This window comes from Seriola dumerili, unplaced genomic scaffold (genome assembly GCF_002260705.1).
Source record: "Seriola dumerili isolate Sdu_G_001 unplaced genomic scaffold, Sdu_1.0 BDQW01000109.1, whole genome shotgun sequence".
Classification (NCBI taxonomy): domain Eukaryota; kingdom Metazoa; phylum Chordata; class Actinopteri; order Carangiformes; family Carangidae; genus Seriola; species Seriola dumerili.
In genome coordinates this window covers 2,269,006-2,290,813 of record NW_019174364.1, presented here as the reverse complement: position 1 = coordinate 2,290,813, position 21,808 = coordinate 2,269,006, and the positions used below count along the sequence as shown (strand labels likewise).

Genomic DNA, 21,808 nt, shown 5'->3' with positions numbered 1-21,808 from the left:
AGTTCATTTAACAAAAATCATTGTTGGCTTTGATGGAGCACAAACCCATAATATTACTGTTAAATCTTGTACCAATTGAACCATAAGGTTACAAAATTAACTGCAGTTATTCTAATGGAAGAATTTTTGGCAACTCACCTTATCAGAAATACTGATTCCACATTATATTTTATTATTTGGTCAATTGATCAGTTACATTTTCTGTAAACGTTATCTCCCTATATTATGGTCAAAACTCTGTTTCAAAGAACAGACACTTCCAGGAGCATACACTGAACCACACACATATATACATAAATCTGTATTTTGATTTGTTTTTTTCTTTATTAATTTACTATTGTCATTAAATCCACCTCCAAAGAAATATAATTTGCCTGTAACTGTAGAATTTGAACCCCTCCTAAAACAGTCCTAAAATTCCCAGAAACAATTCTGAGGGGACATCACCTAAGACTCCTGATGTAATGTAATAAAAAAGAGAATAATGCAAAATCCATTTTATGTGTCAGGTAAGTTAAAATGAAATAAATGTAATGTTGGTTTACAGAGGCTCTCAGTGCATCCACATGCAGTTACCCAGCAACAGAGGCATATAGGTAGGCTATCTGATACACAGGTCAGATAAAAAGGCTATTTTTGGACAAAAAATATTTAACTTTCACTTATATTAGGCCAACAAAATATAAATTAGAAAAAAATGGGGACAAGACTTTGAAAGCAGATCCTACTGATTGATAAAACAGACCCAACTCAAGGTCCACTTAGAGCTTTCAAAAATATCACCCAGTCTTCGTTAGCTGACAGAGTTTGCACACAGATGGATCTGTTGACATGTGAGTTCTGTAACTGTTGCAATTTCATCTGCAGCACTTTTTTAGACTTTTTCTCTGTGCTGGCTTAAGAATTCATTCATGACAGCTCATTCTTTTATTGAAAGCTCCACAAAAAGCTGAAGCTTTTGTTAGACTTGCTTTGTCAATGTTTCCCAAGGTTCCACTTTTAATCCAGGCCAAGAAGTCTTACAAGTGATGTGGATGAAACAATACCAGCAACTGGGCAGATACAGAACCAACAGATTCACCTTTATTAGAACTGTGCAAACTCCATCCACTGGTGAAGACTATGTGATACAAGCTTCAGAAAAGCTAGTAACTAGACAAGAGGGTTTTGGGCTGTTGATCTCACGTCACGTTGGGCTCTGAGAAGTTATAATGGGCATTTTTCACTATTTTCTGACAAAACAATTAATCAATTAGTAGAGAAATTAGTAAGCACATTAATCAGTAATGTAAATACTATTTAGCTGCAGCCCCTGCAGCCTGAAATGAAATGTATTAGTATAAATGGAAGACTTCACCAAATGAATAAGATATGATATCAGTGTTTCTATGACTACAGCAATCTATTTTGCAAAGCCCTTAATGTATATTAGAAATATAGGCAAATGCGTGAACAAGTATTTGATTATTGTTTTCTTCATATTATGTTGTTATTATACTTGGATACTGGATTGTTTAAATTACAGGTTTGTTTCTCATGCTTACCTAGAAATAACAGGTGTGTAACAGGTACAATATGGGATCTGGGGAGAAATGAAAATGAAGCCATAAGGCGCGGAATATCTGTGCCGTTGTTTTTCCCATCGCTTCTTTCTGTGTTGAGCTCTAGACTGAGTTCGATGAATTCAGTTTATCGGCTTGACCAATCAGAGCTCGGTGCGCGTTGCGTGCGAGGTGAGGCGGCGACCTACTATTGGCTGAGGTGGTTTTTTCCAAAGGGGCGTATTTTTTCAAGCCATCTTGACTGAATATTTAGCCTCATCCAAGGTACATTAATTTGATATCTTCGGGATTTTGCTGCCCCCAAGTTGCTAACAGGCATCGTTTGAAAGGTTTAAAGCACAGCTATGAGACCGGGTCGAGTTTGTGTGTCTGACCGAAGTCACAGCGGAGAAGTGAAGTGCTGAAGATGACGCTGTCGCTCCTGAAATTACCGGCTAGCTAAGCTAACGGCTAGCATGTCCGCCTTGGTTGTAGTCTGTCACTAGCTGACATTTAGCTAGGTGCAGTAATTCTGTTTGGCACTCGCACTGCAGAGGACGATTTTACAAGGTAAACGACACTGATATTTACAGTATTTTCGGCGTTGCTTAGAAATTCTGCTGTTTTGTTACACGACTTCTGTGTGTCCCGTCCGATCGAGTAACGTTTTCACATCAGCAAGAGACAATCTTTTTGCAGGGGTCTTGAGTACAATGCAATGCCCGAAACGTTGCACATTGGCACTGTCGTGATCTAATGTATACATGCAATTAATTTATGCATTTAGGCACGGTGCATACAGTGCATCTGCTTTCTGGTTGCTTTTGGCATGTATAATTGGGCTGCTAATCAACTTGCAATACAAATGTTGTCTCTGCTGTTGTGCGCCTAAAATGGCTGACAGATGTTAGATACTCGGGTTGGTATTTAGCGCTCTTCAACCGAACTACGCACAGCAACAAGGAAAAAATAGAGGATGCTGCCATGTCATTGGGCTGAGAGAAACATGGCAGTGTTACAGACTCCTGATTGGACCAATGGAGAGAGAGCTGAGCTGCATGTATGCAAGCAGTACAAGTTGCTGTAGTTGTGTTTGTGCAGCAGGAGTACTTGAGGTAACATGCTGTGTGTTTATTACAGTAGCACCAGAGTTGACCCCTTTGTGTCCAGGAGTGAGACGAATAAACAAATCTTACCAATATTGCTAAGTCAGATGGCAGTACATGAATATGATAAATCATGATAAAAAGAAATCCATTATAGGCACACAGGGGAATATAAAACAAGCTTTGAGGAGAGAATATAATACAATTTTGTAACCAATTTATTAATTATTACTCGTTTATAACATTTTAACCACTGTTTTTTGGCTTCTTTCTCTTACCCCAGTAGCATTGAACAGCAAGGAGGTAAAATTAAAGTTACCATGGTGTGATAAGAGGGAGGTTTGCCCAAAATAATGTTCTCCCCAAACATACATTGGTAGCCACAGCCCCACAGTGGCTCATATTGGACAGATGGATGTCAGAGCAACAAATTATACTTTATATCAACTAATCAATCAGCGGGTAAATGGTGATGGTTTTCCATGGTGGTGGTAGCAATGGTGTGATAGCGGACATCAAAATAGTTATTTACCAATAAATTCAGATCTCAGATTTTATAGAATCAAGATCATGATTACTTGATAGGGAGTACAAACAACATCTACAATACAATGATGACAAAGCAATAGCACCCAACAGGACTGAAGTGCATCATGGATTACTTTACCAAAGCTAAAAAAAGAAAAAAGTCCCCTCAATTAGATGTAACATTCATCTTATCTGACTGTTATACCTGAACAAACACAAGACAAATTGTCTACATAGTACTTTGGAAAATATATTTTTTCCCCATTTTTCACTGTGCAAACAATGTGATACTCACTACAAAGATTGTTTCTATCACAGCTTTCATATTTTCCACATATTTTCAAACAGCTGCTGTATATCTCTTTCAATTATGGAACAAAGTAGAAACTGGTGTTGAGACAGTAACTTAAATCACAGCAATTTTTTTTTTTCTTTTCATCTGTTAGGGAGCTGGTGTAAACTCCCATGCGGAAGGTGAGGAGGTGGGAATGTGAGACAGTTGTTTGCGGACTCAACATGGGTAGGGGTCGAGGCAGAGGGAGAGGAAGGGGCAGGGGATCGTCTGGCCAGTTGCGGCCCCCCTCGCCCTACAGACTGCAGCTCTCTCCATCCAGGGAGACTTTGACATACGCTCAGGCACAGAAAATAGTGGAAGTGGACCTAGATGGAAGGCTCCATCGGATTAACATCACAGATCCTCTGCCGGTTATAACCGAGGACGAGATGATGGCCCAGGACATTGCTGAGTGCAACAGCAATAAGGAGAACAGTGAGCAAACGCAGAGTAAAACCAGATCGTGTAGAAAACCCTCAAACAGTAAAAGCAGGAGGAGTGGTAAAAATACATCTCATCAGAACCAACGGTCTGGCTCCCAGCAGCACACAGGTGCTACTAATTCCCTCCAGCACCCACCCAACCAAAGCCCACTGCCCGAGCCCACCTTCCGTGTGCTGAGTTCAGTTTGCCCTTCAGAGGCGCCTCCTCTCCCTACAGCATACTACCGTTACATAGAAAAGTCAGGGGAGGAACAGGACAGTGTGGCTGAGTATGACATGGACGAGGAGGACCTGGCCTGGCTGGAGATGGTGAACCAGAAGAGGGTGTCTGACGGTCATGCCTCTGTATCTCCAGACACTTTTGAGCTACTGATTGATCGTCTGGAAAGGGAGTCTATCCTGGAGTCCCGTAGCCAGGCTCTGTCCCAGAGTGCAGTCGATGAGGACGCTTTCTGCTGTGTCTGCCTGGATGACGAATGTCTCAACAGTAATGTCATCCTGTTCTGTGACATCTGCAACCTGGCCGTCCACCAGGAGTGTTATGGTGTGCCCTACGTTCCTGAGGGCCAGTGGCTGTGCCGCTGCTGCCTGCAGTCCCCCTCCCGTCCTGTAGACTGTGTGCTCTGTCCCAACCGAGGAGGTGCCTTCAAACAGACAAGTGATGGACGTTGGGCTCATGTTGTCTGTGCCATATGGATCCCGGAGGTGTGCTTTGCCAACACAGTGTTTTTAGAACCTGTTGAGGGGGTCAAGAACATCCCTCCTGCTCGCTGGAAGCTCACCTGCTACCTGTGTAAGCAGAAAGGCAGAGGGGCATCCATTCAGTGCCACAAAGCCAACTGTTACAGGGCCTTTCATGTTACCTGCGCCCAGAAGGCTGGCCTCTTTATGAAGATAGATCCAGTCCGGGAGACGGGCGTCAACGGTACCACCTTCTCTGTGAAGAAGACTGCTTTCTGTGAGCATCACTCCCCTGTTGGGTTTCGGCGGGACGGGTCAGGAGACGAGTCAGTTGAAGGAAGACTGGTAGGGGGCAGAGGGAACCGGGGTCAGAGGTCATATACTCAAAGACCCCCCTCACCACCAAACAAGAAGCCTGTCAAAGGCCAGAAAAAGAAGAATACAAAAGGGTCTGGTGGGTCGACACGTCGCTCAAATGTGCCTGTGCTGCTCGTGCCTCAGATCCCCTCTCACAGGTGTGACATTTGAATATTTTGAGAATTTATTTAACCCAGCATGTCCAGATAATGTTACTGTAGTGTAAAAGAGGTTGTTTATCTTTCCAGCGATCGATAGGAAACATCACTTTTATGTATTTGGTTTTGACCCAGTGCAATTAATCAATAAATGTAAAAGTCTGTAAAATGTCTGTATTGATATTTTAAATGACCTTATCTCAGGGGTGTTATTATGACCTCCAGTATTACCGCACAGGTTTTAATAAGCAACTTTTACATCTTCACAGGCTAAACAAGATCTGCACAGGAGCTGAAGTCCAGAGAAAGAATCAATTCATGCAGAGGCTTCATAACTACTGGTTACTGAAACGTCAGTCACGAAATGGGATGCCTTTAATACGTCGACTTCATTCCCATCTACAGGCCCACAGGACTGCAGAGCAGGTGAGCAGAGAAATTAGGGACAGTATGTGTTTCAAAAGGAAAATTATAGAATAAAATCTTTTCTACTTAAGTGCAATAACTGCAATTGTGGCACAATATTAGATATATTGATATGTTTTACCTTTGGTTTATCATTAGAAAATCAGGGATTCGGAGAACCAATAAAGTCTGTTCAGAACAGAATCAGTCATGGCGCTCGCACCATCTTTGTATTCTCACACACTGAAATCAAGCATAAGCCCAGACATCACACTTAGCAATAGCGGATTCAGATGGATGGCAAGCTTCCACGCATGCCCTCGCTGTTCTGTCATCTTTGTTGTAGACCTCTCGTTGTAGCAGAGGGCGATAGCGTGTAAAAAGTTGTCAATGCCAGTTTCAATCTATTGCTCACTCACTTATAATGCCAGGCGATGGTTTAAGCTGTTTTAACCAACAAGTGCAGGGGGAAAAAAAAAGATTTATCCGCAGTGGTTAAGATGATAAAATACAATGTTAATTATAATGGATTTCAAAGCTGAATCAGAAAACTGATCTCTTTGTACTTGTTCCTTTGTGTCCAGAGGGAGCCCGACGAGAAGCTGTGTGCTGCGAGAGAGGAGCTTCGATACTGGCAAAAGTTGAGGCAAGACCTTGAAAGAGCCAGACTTTTGGTGGAGTTGATCCGCAAGAGAGAGAGGCTAAAGAGAGAACAGGTGCGTTATAGAGGAAGTGTGAGGCATGAGACAGGCTATAATTATTTTGGGTATTTTTTTTTTTTTAAAAAAAAAAAAATACCCAAAATAATTATAGCCTGTCTCATGCCTCCCACTTCCTCTATAACGCACCTGTTCTCTCTTTAGCCTCTCTAGGCTGTATACATATATGTATACAGCCTAGAGAGGCTAAAGAGAGAACAGGGGCGTTACAGAGGAAGTGTGAGGCATGAGACAGGCTATAATTATTTTGGGGATTTTTTTTTTTTTTACAAGACTCCTATCTGTGTTACCATTTACAAACATCTCTGTTAGAGCTGCAACAATTAGTCAATTAATTAATTAGTTGATTGTCACTTCTCAAACATGAATATTTGCAGATTTGTTTTGTAGTCATCTATGATAAGTATCTGAATATCACAAGCAATTTAAACAAGTTACCTTGGAATCCAAGGAATTGTGAGGGGCATTTTTTTACTATTTTCTGACATTTTATAGACAAAATGATTAATGATTTAATTGAAAAGATAATAGGCAGAGGAATTGATAATGAAAATAATTGTTAGAGACAGCTGTAATCTATGTTCTCTTCAGCATTCGTGATTCATTTGAACCTTTAAAGAGTGACCTTGTATTTCCTCTCCTCTCCCCTGTGTGTTTACATCATCTCTTCAGATGAAAATTCAGCAGGCTGCTCTTGAGTTGAAGTTGACTCCAGCGTTGACGCTTCTCCGATCCACCTTGGACCAGCTGCAAGAGAAGGACACAGCCAAAATCTTCTCTGAGCCCGTCAATCTGTCAGAGGTTGGTGCAGTTTGAAAACAATCTACTTAAATACAGTTTTCAATCAGCAGCACATTTCTTTGTCTTTATTATGACTCAGCTAATATTCTGATTATAATGATTCACTGAGGTCCCAGATTACTTGGAGTTCATTTCCCAACCCATGGACTTCTCCACCATGCGTACCAAACTGGAGGGACATGCCTACTGCTCCATCACCGACCTAGAGAAGGACTTTGATCTTATGATTACCAACTGCCTCAAGTACAACTCCAAGGACACCATGTTTCACAAGGCAGCTTTACAGCTGCGGGAGGTGGGTGGGGCCATCCTCCGCCATGCGCACAGGCAGTCTCAAAGCATTGGCCTGGACCCCAACACCGGCATGCATCTCCCAGAGGCTCCAAACAAACATGGCTTCTACCATTGTACGTGGGATGACGGTGAGTTGAGAATGGGAACTAGCTATTTCTTTATGAACATAACCCACATGCCTCAACTATTCTCATGCCCCTTTCTTCCTCAGTGGACTCTCTGCTGGACCCAGAGAACAGACTGCACTTAACCACAGACGAGCAACTAAAGGCCTTGCTGGATAAACTGGACATGGTTACATCCATGCGTACCAGCGGTGGACGAACCAAGCGCATTAGGCTTCTGCGCCGAGAGATCAACACTCTCAGACAGAAGGTGAACCAGCAGCAGCAAAACACTCAGTCTGTGAATGGTAATGACAAAGATGATGATGGAAAAGAAGAGGAAGAGGATGAAGAAGAGGAGGAGGAGCAAGAAGAGGAGGAACAGGAGAAGGAAAAGAAGACAAATATTGTGGATAATGGACCTTTGACTGCAGTGTCCACCTCTGGGACAGGTAAAATGATTTTTAGTTACTTTTCTTTGATGCGGTTTGGCTGTACTGAACTGTTGATATTTTTTTTTAAGATTAGTGCTGCAGCTGACAATTATTTTCAATATCAGTTAATCTACTGGTTAAGTTTATGATAAACTGATTAATCGTTTTGTCTCCAACATGTAAAATAGTGAAGAATTATGCCCATAAAAAGTCCAATAAAGAGTCCAATACAATGTCTTCAAATGTCTTACTTTATCCAACCAACAAACAAAAACCCAAACATATTCAATTTACAGTGATATAAAACAGAGACTGCAGCCAGTGAACTTTTGGAGATTTTGTTAAAATTTATCGACTAATTATTTCAGCTTTATTTATGATCCTGAAATAAATTTCTCTTTGATGCAGATGACTCTCCACCTGTGCTAGAACTTACTTGCCCAGTGTCTTCACCACTGCCAGGAGATGCTCCTCTCGAGCCTCCTGTCCTGGGTATTGTAACTGGAGGCCGAAGGTCACCAGGGCGCTCATACAAGCGCCAGAGATCATCCCGCAGTGGGAGCAAAAGCCAAGGTGAAGATGAGGCTGAAGTCGGTGAAACACCATCTTCACAACCGGAAGCTGTTCACGAGGTTACACCGCTGGGAACACCCCCAACCATGCCTTTGGCTGGGGTTGGTCGTCGTACGTCTGTTCTGTTTAAGAAAGCTAAAAATGGGGCACGGATGGCAAAAAACAAGTCCCCACCACAACAGAATGGGAAATCATCTGAAGGTAAAACCAATGGGTTGGAGAGCACCCCTGGTAGTCCAAATTCACCCGGTGTGACCAACATCACCACCTTACCTCCCAGTCCAAATGCCTCCCCTGCACCTCCCTCTCCTTCCTTGCACCACCTGAGGTCCAGAGGCCTCAGCTCAGAAAATGACGCAGACAAACTCCCTCCACCACCCAGGGAAGCAGGTACGGACAAAATGGATCGCTTCAATTCTGAGAGAGACTCTTGAGATTCATGAAGTCCATATCAGTCACGATTTCATTTGTGTTTGTGTTAGGCCTCACAAATGGAAAGCACACCTCTGCAGACCATGATGATGACGACCAAACATTAAAGTGAGTATGGATAGGTGCATAATCTTTGTTGCTAGTGAACTTAAAAGGTTGTGTTCACAACTTGTCTGTCATTCTATAAATCTGTTGTTGCAGGTTTAAATGTTTTCTCTCCTATTGTTTACAGCTGTAGTGTCTCCCCACCCAAACGTAGTCGGGGTAAACCTGCACTGGCCAAAGTCCCTGGCAGTGAGAATGGAGACATCTCTGGGTCTGGTGTGTATGAAGAAAGGGCAATCAAACTACAGTGAAATGCCACTGTTTTTGTGTGCTTATTGGATGTGTAATGCAAGATTATACACACAAAAAAACAAAAGTTTAGTATTTTTATGTTCAGTTCAGTTCAGTTTAAAGTTTGGGCTCAAGAGCTGTCATGAATACAAATTAATTGTATATATTGGAATATCCTGTTCACAGGAAAGTCTACACTTCTGTCTTTAGATAGTGAGACAGAGCTTGCGCCACTGGACCTAGTTTGGGCCAAATGCAGAGGATATCCGTCATACCCAGCAATGGTGAGAATGGATTCAATCTTTTACTTTACGCATAGATGGGTATAATTATTCAATGTGCAGTAACTGACATAATTTACTGTTACAGATTGTTGACCCAGATATGCCCCAGGAAGGGCTTCTGCATAACGGCATCCCCATTCCAGTGCCTCCTGTGGAGGTACTTAAACTGGGCGACTGGAGACAAATGGACGAAGGCGAAAAGCTCTTCTTAGTGCTCTTCTTTGACACCAAAAGAACTTGGTAAGATTCAGACAAGCAGGATAAACCTAACACTGAACTTCACAACAAGCGGGAGTAGTCTTGCTCACTTTGAAAATTGTCCCTCTTGGTTTTCAGGCAATGGCTCCCTCGTAATAAACTACTGCCGCTGGGGATGGATGACACTGTAGACAAACTGCGCTTAATGGAAGGAAAGAAACCCAGTGTTCGCAAGTCTGTACACACTGCGTATGACCGAGCCATAGTACATTTAAACCACGTGAGAGGAAATCTTAACTTCACTCCTTCCAATTTTATATAAATTTTAGCTCAAACATTTCATCATCTTAAACAGGCTGCCTGGTTATATATATAGAAGCTTCATCAACGCTCTTAAAAAGTGGAAAAGTACAATTAGGGATTACCAACATTTCCAGCAGTTGATGGTATTAAAAGGTTTTCTGTTTAGACCCGATGCTCTGGTTTTTAAAATGGAGAGAAAAGGTGCTTGAACATATTTTTGTAGATGAATTTGTTCATTTATTCAAGTAATTTTTTTTAAAAAAGGTTTTACACAACCACTGTTGCTATGTGTTCATATAAAGTTTTTATTTTAGGCCAAAGTGAGTCAAGACTCAAGTGAGAAAAGTGTAAATATTTAATTGTGAAAGGGACTGTCTTGATTCAAAACATATTTAGATTGTAATTGCCATAGAAATGTCACTGTGTTTATTGAAGTGCAAAAGTCCCACTTAATGTTCATGTCATATCTGGACTCCAGAGAAATTTAGCTTTGACAGTTATGGATGAAAATTTTAATTTGTCTTTGATATTTCTAAGTGATACTGGTGATATTAAATAAAACATTTAATATTACCAGTATTTTCCAAATAAAAAGGCACCAAACTAAGAAATAGATCATTATGTAGCTTATGCACTTAAATCTGCAGAGGTGGTATACTCTGCTGCTCAAGACGCCTTGATAAATGTAAGGCAAACAAGTTAATAGTAGTAACTTGTAAAGAAGGCCAAAGTGAAAAATAAAATGTTCTTTTGCTTTTCCTTTGAGCTCTGAAGAAGGCGTGCTGTTGACACTTCACTAGGTGTCATTCTGAAGCACTCCTGCTTCGTTTTGCAAATTACTGCACTCGTTTACTCCATAAACTTAAAAAAATAATAACCTATATTTCAAATTTTCCCTCCATTAAATCACTTGGACTCTAGCCTTTTGCTTACTGTTGGAAGTATTATTCTAAAACAAATATGTCAAACTTGCTAGAGCTGGCAGTGACACTCAATTTAAAGCTAAGCCTGAAAGGAAGCATAACTGGTTCAACGTTTCATTCCTAGATGTTTGGGTTGTACACATTTTATTCAGTGGCTCTGAGAATTGGAAGTACAGTACAATAGAACAACTCAAAGTAGTAGAAATACTAATAAATGTTGGTCAAATGGCTGCCAGTGCAAACACTCTTGAACTTTTAGTCCAGCTATGATGTGTTGTGGGTGGGACTTGAAAGGTTTTTACTTATTTTTCCATATTGTGAAACTGTATTATGATACTAGAATGAGTACCTGGTGCAGCTACTTGGTTAGTAAGATGTGACGCCACTACAGAGGTGAAGCTGATTATTTTGTGGTTATTATGACAAAATCTACTGCAATCACTCACTGAAAAACTTGCAATTATTTGCAAATCTGGCTGAAATGACTTGAAAAGCACAATCGGTCTGTTTTTAAAAAAAAAAAAGATGAAAAAAACTTGTAGGATCGGTGACTCCTGGAGCCATATGTGTGGCAAAAAGCTTGTGTGTGTGTGTATACAGTATATACATATATGTATACAGCCTCAGTGTAGTAAAGGTGCATGTGTATAGTTTTGTAAATATGTAAATGTATGTTTATATTGGCTTACATGAAGTAATTTAAGGAATGCAAAAATCAAATTTAGATTTTAATTTATAATTTGTGGCAGTTGAGAGTGTTATTTAAAAAGTAAAATATTGAAAAGATTTATGTATGATGCTACGTAGCTCTTTGTAATAGTGATGGTATTCACCAACATGTCAGAACATATTCTCTAGAAGTGAGGTGGCACAAGACCTGAGCTCTGTAGGCAGCAGTGACACCTACACGAGGTTTTCTTGTTTTTCTTGGTGGCACGGGAGATTTTTTGATCTTGTCATTTGAATTGTACTGCAAGATCTGTTAATCTGCCTGAGACAATATTTTCTCATACAAGAATAAATGCTGTTTGAAACAACTGCATGTGTATGTGTCATTTTTAAGGATTCGTAACAGATCAGTTCATCGCACCGTAGCATCTTTGTTTCCCTCAAGTCAAGGATGAATCAAAGTATAAGATTTGAGAACATGAAGGTAAAATTCACCCACATTTCTAAACTGAATACATCAGGACTGTTTGACTGCTTGACCCATTTTAAAAGGCAGAATTTACAGTAAGTCTAACCTTTGCAGCTTCCCATGTTATCCCATAATACATTGTGGAGGTGATCACATTTAACTTGTCAGGAAGGAAATGTCAAGTGACCATATTGTATATATCAACTATTTTTGGGGTTCATCAGCCACTGTTAACTTGTATCACATTAATTGGACCAATGAAAACAGCTGCTCTAATGCTCTACATAATAGAAATCCAGACACACACAAAACTTAATTCTTGTAAGCAGCCTTGATGCAAGTGTTCTTCTAGTGTTAACACTTTGTCGAACATTTAAAGGGAAGTTTTAGTTTTTGGTTGATACAATTTTGGGTAACACTTCACCAAACATTTTTATTTCGGTTAGGCTGGGGTGTTTAACTTAAGAAGATTCAGATTGACAGAGCCAGCCGCTGAAGTTGGACACAACAAATGACACTGATGAATGACATGTCATTCAAAGTCTCAATTAAATGTTGGTAACCCTTTATTTTACGTTTTAATTTCCTATGGTGTTTCCTGGAAAGAGCTATGTAATTTTGTACTAATTGTATGGGTACTATCTGTTTGGTTAAACAAGCGATTCATTGGAAATCTACCAACTGCATTGATTTTTGATACAATTAGTACCAAACTAAATAGATCTTACCAGGAAAACTCCTAGAACATTATTACGTAAATTACAGAACTGCAAGATCAAGCATTACTTAATGTTAATTTGTCATCTGGTAGATAATAAATGAAGCTTATTCACTACATCTCTACTTCATTAGGACAAGTGTACATTTGTGCAACCTGGGATTTATTTCATAATACTATAGACATACTCTTAAGACTTGAATTGACAGGAAATTCCTCAGAGGACACAGGGATGAGGCTACTGTTTATAGACCATCTTTACAAAACTATTATCCAAAAAGAGAAGTACCTGAACTCACTACATCAGGTGTCAGCTGATAATTGTACAAGAAGTATCTGCAGAAAAACATTGCATGAGCTCTGAGGCATCGTCTTAGCTTAGATGATTTCCAGACTGACAAGGTTTGACTTCTATCAATGAAAACACTAACAATGGAAATGTTGATTATGTAAAGTGATAATGTGTAACAGGCTGGGATTTCCTATTTGTTTTTTCAGCCAATAATTTAACATGAATGAAACCTGATGGTTTTAAATTTGAGTGGAAACATTAGTGGGATATAAAACAACACCATGTTTTCAAGTTGTGCTGCAGGGATGTGCAACCAATCCGTAGATTTGTCTGTTCATGCACCATCATAACACATGGCGGCTCATCACTGGTCTGGCAGTTCCAGTTGTTATTCTGATTTATGCGGAGCCCAAAAACACAACATACTTTCGATTCTTGCATATCCAGTTTCGTAACATTGGGATGTCATCATGAAAAAAAAATCTATATGTTATAACTAGTCTGAGAAAGGTAGTTTAAGTTCATTTTTCACCCCATTTTAACTTACACAAGAAAGAAAATATTCTCTCTTGTTGCAGTAATAAAACAATATAAAAACATTTAAATATCATTGCAATTACATTCTACCACAGTTCAATTTAAAACGTACTAATGCTGTTTTGCCCTGACTGTTTCTGATCGAAAGCAGTGATGCAATGACATGCTTTCTTGTTAAGGTAAGGAAATAATACTAGCTTCAAAGAGATCATTCCTTCTTAAATAGTGTAAAATGTAGTGTTTGATTCCAGTAGTCAATGTCTGTCAAGTCCAACAGGTGTCAAAACAGGGTTCAAAAATATCTTGGAACCAGTGTACAAACTATTGTTGAATGAGGCAGAGCCGCCACTATTGTAGCACTAAGAGAGTCCTATAGAAGAGACAAGAAGCCGTTGTCTGTGGAGTCTTGCTGGTCAGATTTGCCACCTCGAGAGCTCTTGCTGGGGTTTGGGGTGGTTGAATACTTCGGGGGATATCTGATGAAGAGACGGTCCTCCTCCTTTTTAATCCACCTTAGAAGTTTAGTGATAGCTGTAATAGCACAGGCCTTTGTCACCAGAGGACTGAAGCAGGTGTACAGCTCAAATTTACTTGTGACCTACAGTGGAGAGGAAAATGGACAATTTAGGTGATTCAGTATGTTTATATGCACATTAGTAACTGGGTTACAGTCTGCCATCCGGTAAGCTGTTTTCTTAAACGTCATGTAAATGAGAAACCCAGTTTCCATAATCAGGGTAGGGAATTTGAGAAACCTGATTTCCCCAGCTAGACTTTGCTGGGGAATGCAGATTTCTTGGCCGTGTATATACATAACTGAGTTTCTAATTGGCTTTTTACACGTACGAATGTGGAGGATGAAGAATTCAGAAAAAAATAAATAAATAAAAATACTGCTGTGGAAGCAAAGAGGTGTTATGAAAGGAGAGATGATTACATGTGTTCAAGATAATCCCATCCAAAGTCTGAATTAAACTTAAACTATCACAAAGTAGATTCTATAAGCCTAAATAACTCCATCATTCAATATTTGACTGTGTAGAGCTGCCACTATTAGTCAAACAATTGATTAGTCAGCTGTCAGGAATTTCAGAATTTTACTTTAATATATACAAAAAAAAGCTAGAAAAATTAAAAACATATTGATTCCAGCTTCTCAAATATCATGATTTGATGCTTTTTGTTGTCATGTATAATAGTAATGTGTTGTGGACTGTTGATCGGACAAAACATAACATTTAAAAACATCAACTTGGACTATTTCATTTCATGGGTTCTTCCCTGGCCTGTTCCTCATCCCTCCACCAAGTTCAGTGCAAATTGGTTCAGTACTTTTTGAGTAATCCTGCTGATAAATAAACAGACATGGGTGAAAACATAACCTCCTTGGCAGAGGTAATAAGATCAGTGTGGGGGAGGAATCCAATTACTGACCTGCGGCATGTATGCATGAATTTACAGTGGATGTACACAAATTTGTCCACTTACCAACATAACCTGATTTCTCTGAATAACCTTTTCCTGAGTACATCTTATAAATGTGTCCATAACCACAGCTACATACCCAGGCTAGCAGAGTTTCTCTCTCAGCGACATGGTAGATGAGCTTGAGGGGTCGTGAGGTGCTGTGGATGCGGCTGTGCATATAACGATAAAGGTCGAGCAGTCTCATTTTCTCCCCCTCACTGCTGTACGGGGCCTCCATCTCTGGGCTACATGCGGCAACAAATCGTAGGTTACAGACAGAAAAGTCACATAAGGTTCTTTGATAAAAAAAATATACAGTGATGCAATAATACAAAGACATGAGAACTACAGTGATGAATTTTTAAATCACTGAAACTATTCATTTGTGAATCTGATGGGACAAAAATTACACAGCAAAATGCCAAAACACAGCTTCCAAAATTATTTAAAAGGGAGACTTTTTGCTCTTTGTACCCTTGTTCTGAACAGTGCCAAGTAAACAAATTTGTTATTGCTATTTCAAGTGTAGCGCTATGATTATCTGCATAATTTCACTTTTATTCTCAAGGTTTCGACTGGCTGCTGACTCATGTAATAGGACACCTAATTCTTTCAGTTCAGCTCATTAGGAGATAAGCGAAGTGACACGTCAGGATTAGTGGAATACAATTTGAAATTCTTACAGTTTTTAATTCTCTGTGCCCTTGCAACTGGTAGCCCTATTTCAGAAACCCTTTTAATCTGAGGTACTTAATATAAAACAGGACACATTTGTAAACACCAACCACACTTAGCTTTTTTTTTTAATTTTTTTAGACAGGCTTTCATACTTTCTCAGGTATTTATTTCACTGCCTAACATTAAGTGCAATTTAAAATATTCTACAAAAGCACAAAATAAATAACTTTTTGTTCACTTTTTAAACATAAAGCACCAATGACGCCTCAGAAGTCCCTTCTGTTGTTGCATAGACAATGACAGATACACACAAAGACACACACACACCTGGTGAACTGAGTGAGCTGGCGGTAGTTGTCTGGAACATCAAAGGGCTTGTACATGAAGTGTCTGAGGTCTGAGACGCCCACCTGGCTCACACTGTATGACTGGGCTTTGGCAATGAGGCTCAGGGAGTTCTGAGCCACCATGGCCTCCTCTATCTTCCTCTTGCACTCAGCTACAGCGTAGAAAGCTTCCTTGTCTGTTGAGAGCAGCAGCAAACAAACAGTGCATTCTGGAGGGTCCAGGTAAGAAATGTATGCATAAAAGTAACAGTCAGGATTAAAGAGAGGGAGGCAGATGGGAGTCCAGATCTCCCCAGCCTGAAAGGCAGAGGAGGCTCCGATGAGGTTGAGCAAGAGGTGGACGTCAGCAGGCTCCAGCCGGGTGTCCTCGATGACGGTCTTCTCTTGGACGATGGTGAGCAGCTGGTTCTTGGCAATGAGGATGGAGAAAACTAGATTGGGCGTGATAGCTTTCTGCAGGATCTGGCTGAGAGAGTCCCTGAGAGAGGAGGCTAGGGGTAAGCAGTGTATTGCTGCGAGGAGGAAGCTGGGGTCTGAATCCACCAGGTTGAGGAGGCCGTCCAGGATCTTCTCTGAGCCTGCCAGGAGTCTCCTCAGATCGTAGTTTTTCTTGTGTTCAAAGATGCGGGATATGCTGGCCTGCGTGAGCATGCTGATGATCTGATAGTATACGTAGAGGAGCTCTCCACGTAGCTGCTGCTCAGACTGACGACTGCTGGAGACGCACACGAGCACTAGGGGCCCTTTTTGTAAGAACACCACAGTGTGCTCCTCTGATTGAAGGAAGAAAAAACATCAGCAAAATAAAGATAATACTGAAGGTATCAGTAAATGACAACTAACTACACCCCCCAATACTCAATGTATCTGCACTCAAAAATACTGCACATCTTTCAGACTTGGAAATGAGCATATTGTCCAAAATAAAACACTATATTTAATAATAAATACAAATCAATACAAAGTGACTGTAAAACAATATTCTAAATGCATGAATTTCTATTTGCTCTTTGTGTTTCTCTCAATTGTACAGCACTTGTTGTCAGTTGGCAATAATTATCTTGCCCTTCACAGCAAGTCAGAGGTACTGCAGCCTGCTGTCCACCTCTTCCCAAAGACCTTTGCAAAATTTCTACACTTGCTGCCATATTAGAGAACAGAAAATGTCTGATCACCTGTGACATATCCAGTAGAAAATCACGATAATATCACAAAAAAAAAAAAAAGAAATCACACAAAAGCTCTCACCTGAATAGACTGAGCGGATGATATTATCGCTACTTTGGACAAAGGACACCAATGCCATCATGACTCCCATTGTGGATGACAGAGCCTCTTCACTGCCATATCGAGAATAGATGGGTTTGCCTGCTTCACTTAGCACAAAAACATGTTTCCTGTGCTGCCGCCAGCTGTCAGCTGTCACATCCTCATCACGATGAGACATAAATGCAGGAGACTCCTGGGTGCCTGCCTCCAGCAAGGGGGATGACCTTCCCTTCACACCTATACCTTGCTCCTCCAGCTTGGCCTTGGCCAACATTGTTACAACAAATTCTCCAGAATCGCTCTGGTCATTGTCTATGGCAGCATCCTCGGTTCCTCTTTCAGTTGTCTCGGTGGATTCATTGTTCTGACACTCAGAGTTTTCTGCCGCCTCAGTCTCTAGCTTTTTTACCTGGTTAGAAACGTGCTCTGCGTCCAGACTCTGCTCCTGTGCTGTAACATCCGACAGGTGCAAATCTGCAGGCTCCTCTTTCACAACAGTAGTACCGTCATTTCTCTCCACAGGGTCAGGAAACATGTGATTGCCCAAGAGGGAGAGAGAAGTTGCCAAGGTGTCAGCTAAGATGAAAACAAAATTAAATTATGAAATGAGTGATGAAAATGAAGTCATGGGTGTTAAAAATTAAAATAGCTTTAATGAAAGATCATATTATTTATTCACCAGGTGGATTGCTCTCTGAGGGTGAATCACAAATCTTCACTCCCTGTGCCTCTCCTTCTTGATGATTGTCTCTCTCCATGATACCATCCCAGTCACTGGAGATTAAATTAAAACATACTATAACCAAACAATTTCAAACAAACAGCTTTATATTTAATATAATTCAATGGTTGTAGCTGAACCTTGGGAGAGCACGCATCTCAAATCTCATGAATAGGAGCACTCATAATGGACCAGTGACAGGGTCACATGATGACAACTCCAAGATGCCGAACAGACTGTGGAATTTCAGACTGATTATAACTTCCAGCAGGCTGGCTAATGCTACACTACAGATAAACGACAGTTGGTTGGACGGAGAGACGAAAGTAACTGTTCCAACGCTAGGGAGCAAACGTGTGTCTAATAATAGCTTAAGATACTTATGAAGCTAATGGTAGCTTCTCTGCTAATTTGCACGCCGTCGAGAAATCTTACTTTTGCATTAGCATAGATGTTTGACTGTGAATTCCGATGCAGCTCAGTAAATGTTGGCTATAGTTACACGGCTAACACTGCCTGCTAGCAAGCGACACACACAGATCAATTTCATGGCCTTGGCTTAACAGTGAGCAATACAAGCAATCGTGGTCAACTAAAATTTGACAGATAAAGACACTTTATCATTGAAACTTACGATTTTGGTGCCGTCAAAACGTTGGGTTAAATATGTAATTTGCTACATTAACTTTCATCGGGAGCCCGGTTGCAAACAGGCTGTCAAGAATGAGGAGCAGAAAACAAATTTTCCTCTTACCACAGCAGACATCCGGAATCTCTCATGACAAGCTGAGTTGACCAATCAGGTTGCTCGCTGGCTTAGGCTAGTCCCGCCCCCTCAGGGTGACGTTCGAGACAGAAAGTGTGATGCACTGCATGAGACTGTAACGTAATTTTTTAGCTGGATGAGCTAAATATACAACATAAACGACACAACATTGTTAAGTTTTTATTTAAAGCTATCCCAATTAAACATGTATGAATTGTATGACTTTCTGTAACAAAACAATAAAACAGGGTTGGCCACTTGCCTTTTCGTGTAGCTAACGTAGATACGAGCTAATTAGACCCATCGTGGCCTTAGCGTTCGTACTGAATTCAGAGCGCTCACATAACGTTCCCTATGGAAATATTAGGGAGAACAGCGGACGCGTTGTTTTTATCGGTTATCCAGCAGCAGGTTGCGTCTTCATTAATTTTCTTGTCATCTGGCAGGGGTCTGCTTTATATCCGGGGGGATAAAATGTTTGCCAGAGGCGAAACCAACGTTTGAATCGTATAAATGCACTCCGCCAGCAGCGACTGCCTCGTCATGCTATAGCTACCGCAGCTGAGCGGGAGAGAGGAGCAGTAAACTGTGTCGAAGTGCGGGATTTAAACGTTGGCTTCGCCCCGGACACGCATTTTATCGTTCGTGCCATACAGCAGATATGTGTGTGGTCACAAAAATACACATAAAGGTGGAATCTGCTTCTAGAAAACGCGTTTCTAGAAAATAGTTACGTTTTATTTTTTTTTCCCTTACGGTTTGCGTAGGCATTGCTGTTGCGTAGGCATTGCTGCTGTGGGATAAAGCAGTGACAGCTAAGTTGCCATTGTATGTTGGTAATAGTTCATTACTTTTCGTTTGTAAAATGTAGTAATGGTGTGTATAACACCAAACACTGAAATAGTCTGGTCCGACAATAATTAAACACCTAGTTTAGTTAAAAGAAAAAAATTACAGTATTTCTGAAGGATGTTTACGTGTGAGGTAGCGGGGCTACGTAAACTACGTCATGTCCGATTCTTCAACCCAATCCACTCATAAGCATCGTAACGGTAGAGATGGCGACCAGGATATCTTATGCTACATAGCCAAAGTGATGTTTTTTAAACGGCCCAACGGACACAAAGTTCACCCAGTTGTTTCCACATTAGCTGGATAATCGGACACTATGGAGGAACCGTGGGACTTTGAGTTTTTGTCACGCATCGCTGACAGCTGCTTATCGTTTCTCTCCGAGTTTGTGGACGACTGGCTCGCCAACGATATGAGAGTCTCCATATTCAAGATCTTACTAAGCTGGTTAATTTTTAGTCTTGTCGCAATTCACTTTGCATGGAAAGTCTACGGGAATACAGTGAACGATATGTATTACCGACAGGGTGAGTTTTCTTTGTCTTTATCCATATCGCTTGCTTAACTCGTGCTAGCCACATTAGCTTTATCTCTGTCTGTGTTGATGTTCAGGGACTGGGCAGAACGGAGGCACACCTGACACAGCACCTCACCTGAGTGGATGGTATGTGTTAAAGCATCATACCGCTTCAAGCAAGTGGCTTACCTTCCTGACTCTGTCTGATACATTAACTGTTTCAGTATAGTTACGAAGTTGAATGGAGACACTGTAATTATGTTCTCTCAACTGAAGCTGCAACTTTTATTACCATCATATCACTGATGATGGTTGGGTGAAAATGTGTATTAGTGTTACAGATGTTTTATTGTACTGAAATCGCATTAGTCTCATTGTTTTCTTTTTTGGTTGTTTTGTTGGCAATAACATTCTGTTATTCTTGCAGGGAAAGTAAAGCAGGCGATACTCTGAAGACTCATCGAGACTAACAGAACAATGGGCTTGGACTGTGGACTTTATCCAAGTGAGACCTGGACAGTTAACATCTCCCAGAGACACTGACTGCACCCAAGTTGTGAAAATAATACTTTTCAGTGTATTCAAGATGGATGCACCTTATGGCGACTGCCTAGAGAAATTTTACGTCTCACTTATATCCATTAAATTGCATATAGTGCTGTAACATATTTATTTCGGTCTATCAACTTTGCTCATTGAAAATGACTTTATTCTGCATAAAACCTTGACCTGTTTGGCTTCATCGTCAACTTTTTTCATTTCTTTCAAGAGGCTTTAGTACCAATGTGAAAAATATTGATGAGTTTGCATGTGAGTTGAGAATGCTTCAAGAACACTGTTTTGATAGCAGATATGAAATTTTACATCCCAAGACCACAAGCAAGAGAAAGTAATTGTACTTGATTTGAATGATGTATGGAAGGAAAAAAGTACATGATTTTTTAAAGTCAGGACATGCAGGATGATATGGACAGGTTTTTGAATGTTAAGGCTGAATTGCAATTGCATCAGCAAGAGCTAGTGTATGATGATGGCGAGTGCTGTGCACATCTAGTTATAATTTTAAAGATTCCTTACGGTGGACAGGATCATTTTCATCACTGCTATTTGATAAATAATCCATATGGTCTATTTTAAGACAAATCCATGAAAATCAGTTCATGTTGTACATCTTCCATGATTTTTCTGGTAAAATTGAAACACCATTGTTTGTCTTAACATGTAAGAGGTGTTGCATGCACTTAATGGGAGACAGAATACATGTGTTAAGTATTCAGCCCCTTTGACTTTTTCATGTTTCATACATTAATTCACAGCAAACACCTGTGTCAAAGTGAAAACAAATCTCTACAGATTGATTAAAATTAAGTACAAAGCAAGAGCACATTCATCCAATTTATGACATCCAAAGTGCACAGTTTGAATATAAATCACGTGTAATAAGTGTCAGATGATTTTATGATTTTTTTTTTAAGTGAAAACAAATCTCTACAGATTGATTAAAATTAAGTACAAAGCAAGAGCACATTCATCCAATTTATGACATCCAAAG

General features: G+C 40.4%; 3 protein-coding genes across 5 annotated transcripts; 2 read left to right on the top strand and 1 right to left on the bottom strand.

Annotated features, from left to right (window-relative positions):
- The first annotated feature begins 1,845 nt into the window (after nt 1–1,845).
- Nucleotides 1,846–11,981, top strand: LOC111222849 (bromodomain and PHD finger-containing protein 3-like). Its single transcript, XM_022746713.1, has 13 exons — nt 1,846–2,111; nt 3,622–5,148; nt 5,418–5,574; nt 6,138–6,269; nt 6,945–7,073; nt 7,183–7,495; nt 7,579–7,923; nt 8,314–8,868; nt 8,961–9,018; nt 9,143–9,231; nt 9,457–9,530; nt 9,616–9,770; nt 9,867–11,981. Exons 2-13 carry the CDS (start codon nt 3,641–3,643, stop codon nt 10,048–10,050), a joined length of 3,699 nt encoding a protein of 1,232 aa, XP_022602434.1. The 5' UTR covers nt 1,846–2,111; nt 3,622–3,640; the 3' UTR covers nt 10,051–11,981.
- Nucleotides 11,982–12,582: 601 nt separating this feature from the next.
- Nucleotides 12,583–18,942, bottom strand: LOC111222850 (vacuolar fusion protein MON1 homolog B-like). 3 transcript variants are annotated; one of them, XM_022746714.1, is made up of 6 exons: nt 18,876–18,942; nt 18,080–18,174; nt 17,380–17,976; nt 16,112–16,904; nt 15,204–15,351; nt 12,583–14,237 (listed from the first exon to the last, which is right to left on the bottom strand). In XM_022746714.1, exons 1-6 carry the CDS (start codon nt 18,899–18,901, stop codon nt 14,010–14,012), a joined length of 1,887 nt encoding a protein of 628 aa, XP_022602435.1. In that variant the 5' UTR covers nt 18,902–18,942; the 3' UTR covers nt 12,583–14,009. The 3 variants fall into 3 exon arrangements, with proteins under 3 accessions (XP_022602435.1, XP_022602436.1, XP_022602437.1); XM_022746715.1 differs by lacking the exon at nt 18,876–18,942 and adding an exon at nt 18,756–18,843; XM_022746716.1 differs by lacking the exons at nt 18,080–18,174; nt 18,876–18,942 and adding an exon at nt 18,756–18,843.
- A 943-nt stretch (nt 18,943–19,885) lies between these two features.
- tcta (T-cell leukemia translocation altered) lies at nt 19,886–21,719 on the top strand. The gene is made up of 3 exons (XM_022746712.1): nt 19,886–20,266; nt 20,352–20,403; nt 20,684–21,719. The coding sequence occupies exons 1-3, from the start codon at nt 20,056–20,058 to the stop codon at nt 20,724–20,726; spliced, it is 306 nt and encodes a 101-aa protein (XP_022602433.1). The 5' UTR covers nt 19,886–20,055; the 3' UTR covers nt 20,727–21,719.
- The last annotated feature ends 89 nt before the right edge of the window (nt 21,720–21,808 follow it).

What these genes read in the sequence shown, in the direction of transcription:
- LOC111222849 (XM_022746713.1), top strand. Translation starts at nt 3,641, where the DNA reads ATGCGGAAGGTGAGGAGGTGGGAATGTGAGACAGTTGTTTGCGGACTC. An exon ending in CCATTGTACGTGGGATGACG is followed by an intron (nt 7,496 to 7,578) that starts GTGAGTTGAGAA and finishes TTTCTTCCTCAG; the next exon opens with TGGACTCTCTGCTGGACCCA. An exon ending in AGTGTCCACCTCTGGGACAG is followed by an intron (nt 7,924 to 8,313) that starts GTAAAATGATTT and finishes TCTTTGATGCAG; the next exon opens with ATGACTCTCCACCTGTGCTA.
- LOC111222850 (XM_022746714.1), bottom strand. Translation starts at nt 18,901, where the DNA reads ATGAGAGATTCCGGATGTCTGCTGTG. An exon ending in GATTCCGGATGTCTGCTGTG is followed by an intron (nt 18,175 to 18,875) that starts GTAAGAGGAAAA and finishes TTTAATCTCCAG; the next exon opens with TGACTGGGATGGTATCATGG. An exon ending in CAGCTCACTCAGTTCACCAG is followed by an intron (nt 15,352 to 16,111) that starts GTGTGTGTGTGT and finishes TGCCGCATGTAG; the next exon opens with CCCAGAGATGGAGGCCCCGT.
- tcta (XM_022746712.1), top strand. Translation starts at nt 20,056, where the DNA reads ATGGAGGAACCGTGGGACTTTGAGTTTTTGTCACGCATCGCTGACAGC. An exon ending in CGATATGTATTACCGACAGG is followed by an intron (nt 20,267 to 20,351) that starts GTGAGTTTTCTT and finishes GTTGATGTTCAG; the next exon opens with GGACTGGGCAGAACGGAGGC. An exon ending in GCACCTCACCTGAGTGGATG is followed by an intron (nt 20,404 to 20,683) that starts GTATGTGTTAAA and finishes TTATTCTTGCAG; the next exon opens with GGAAAGTAAAGCAGGCGATA.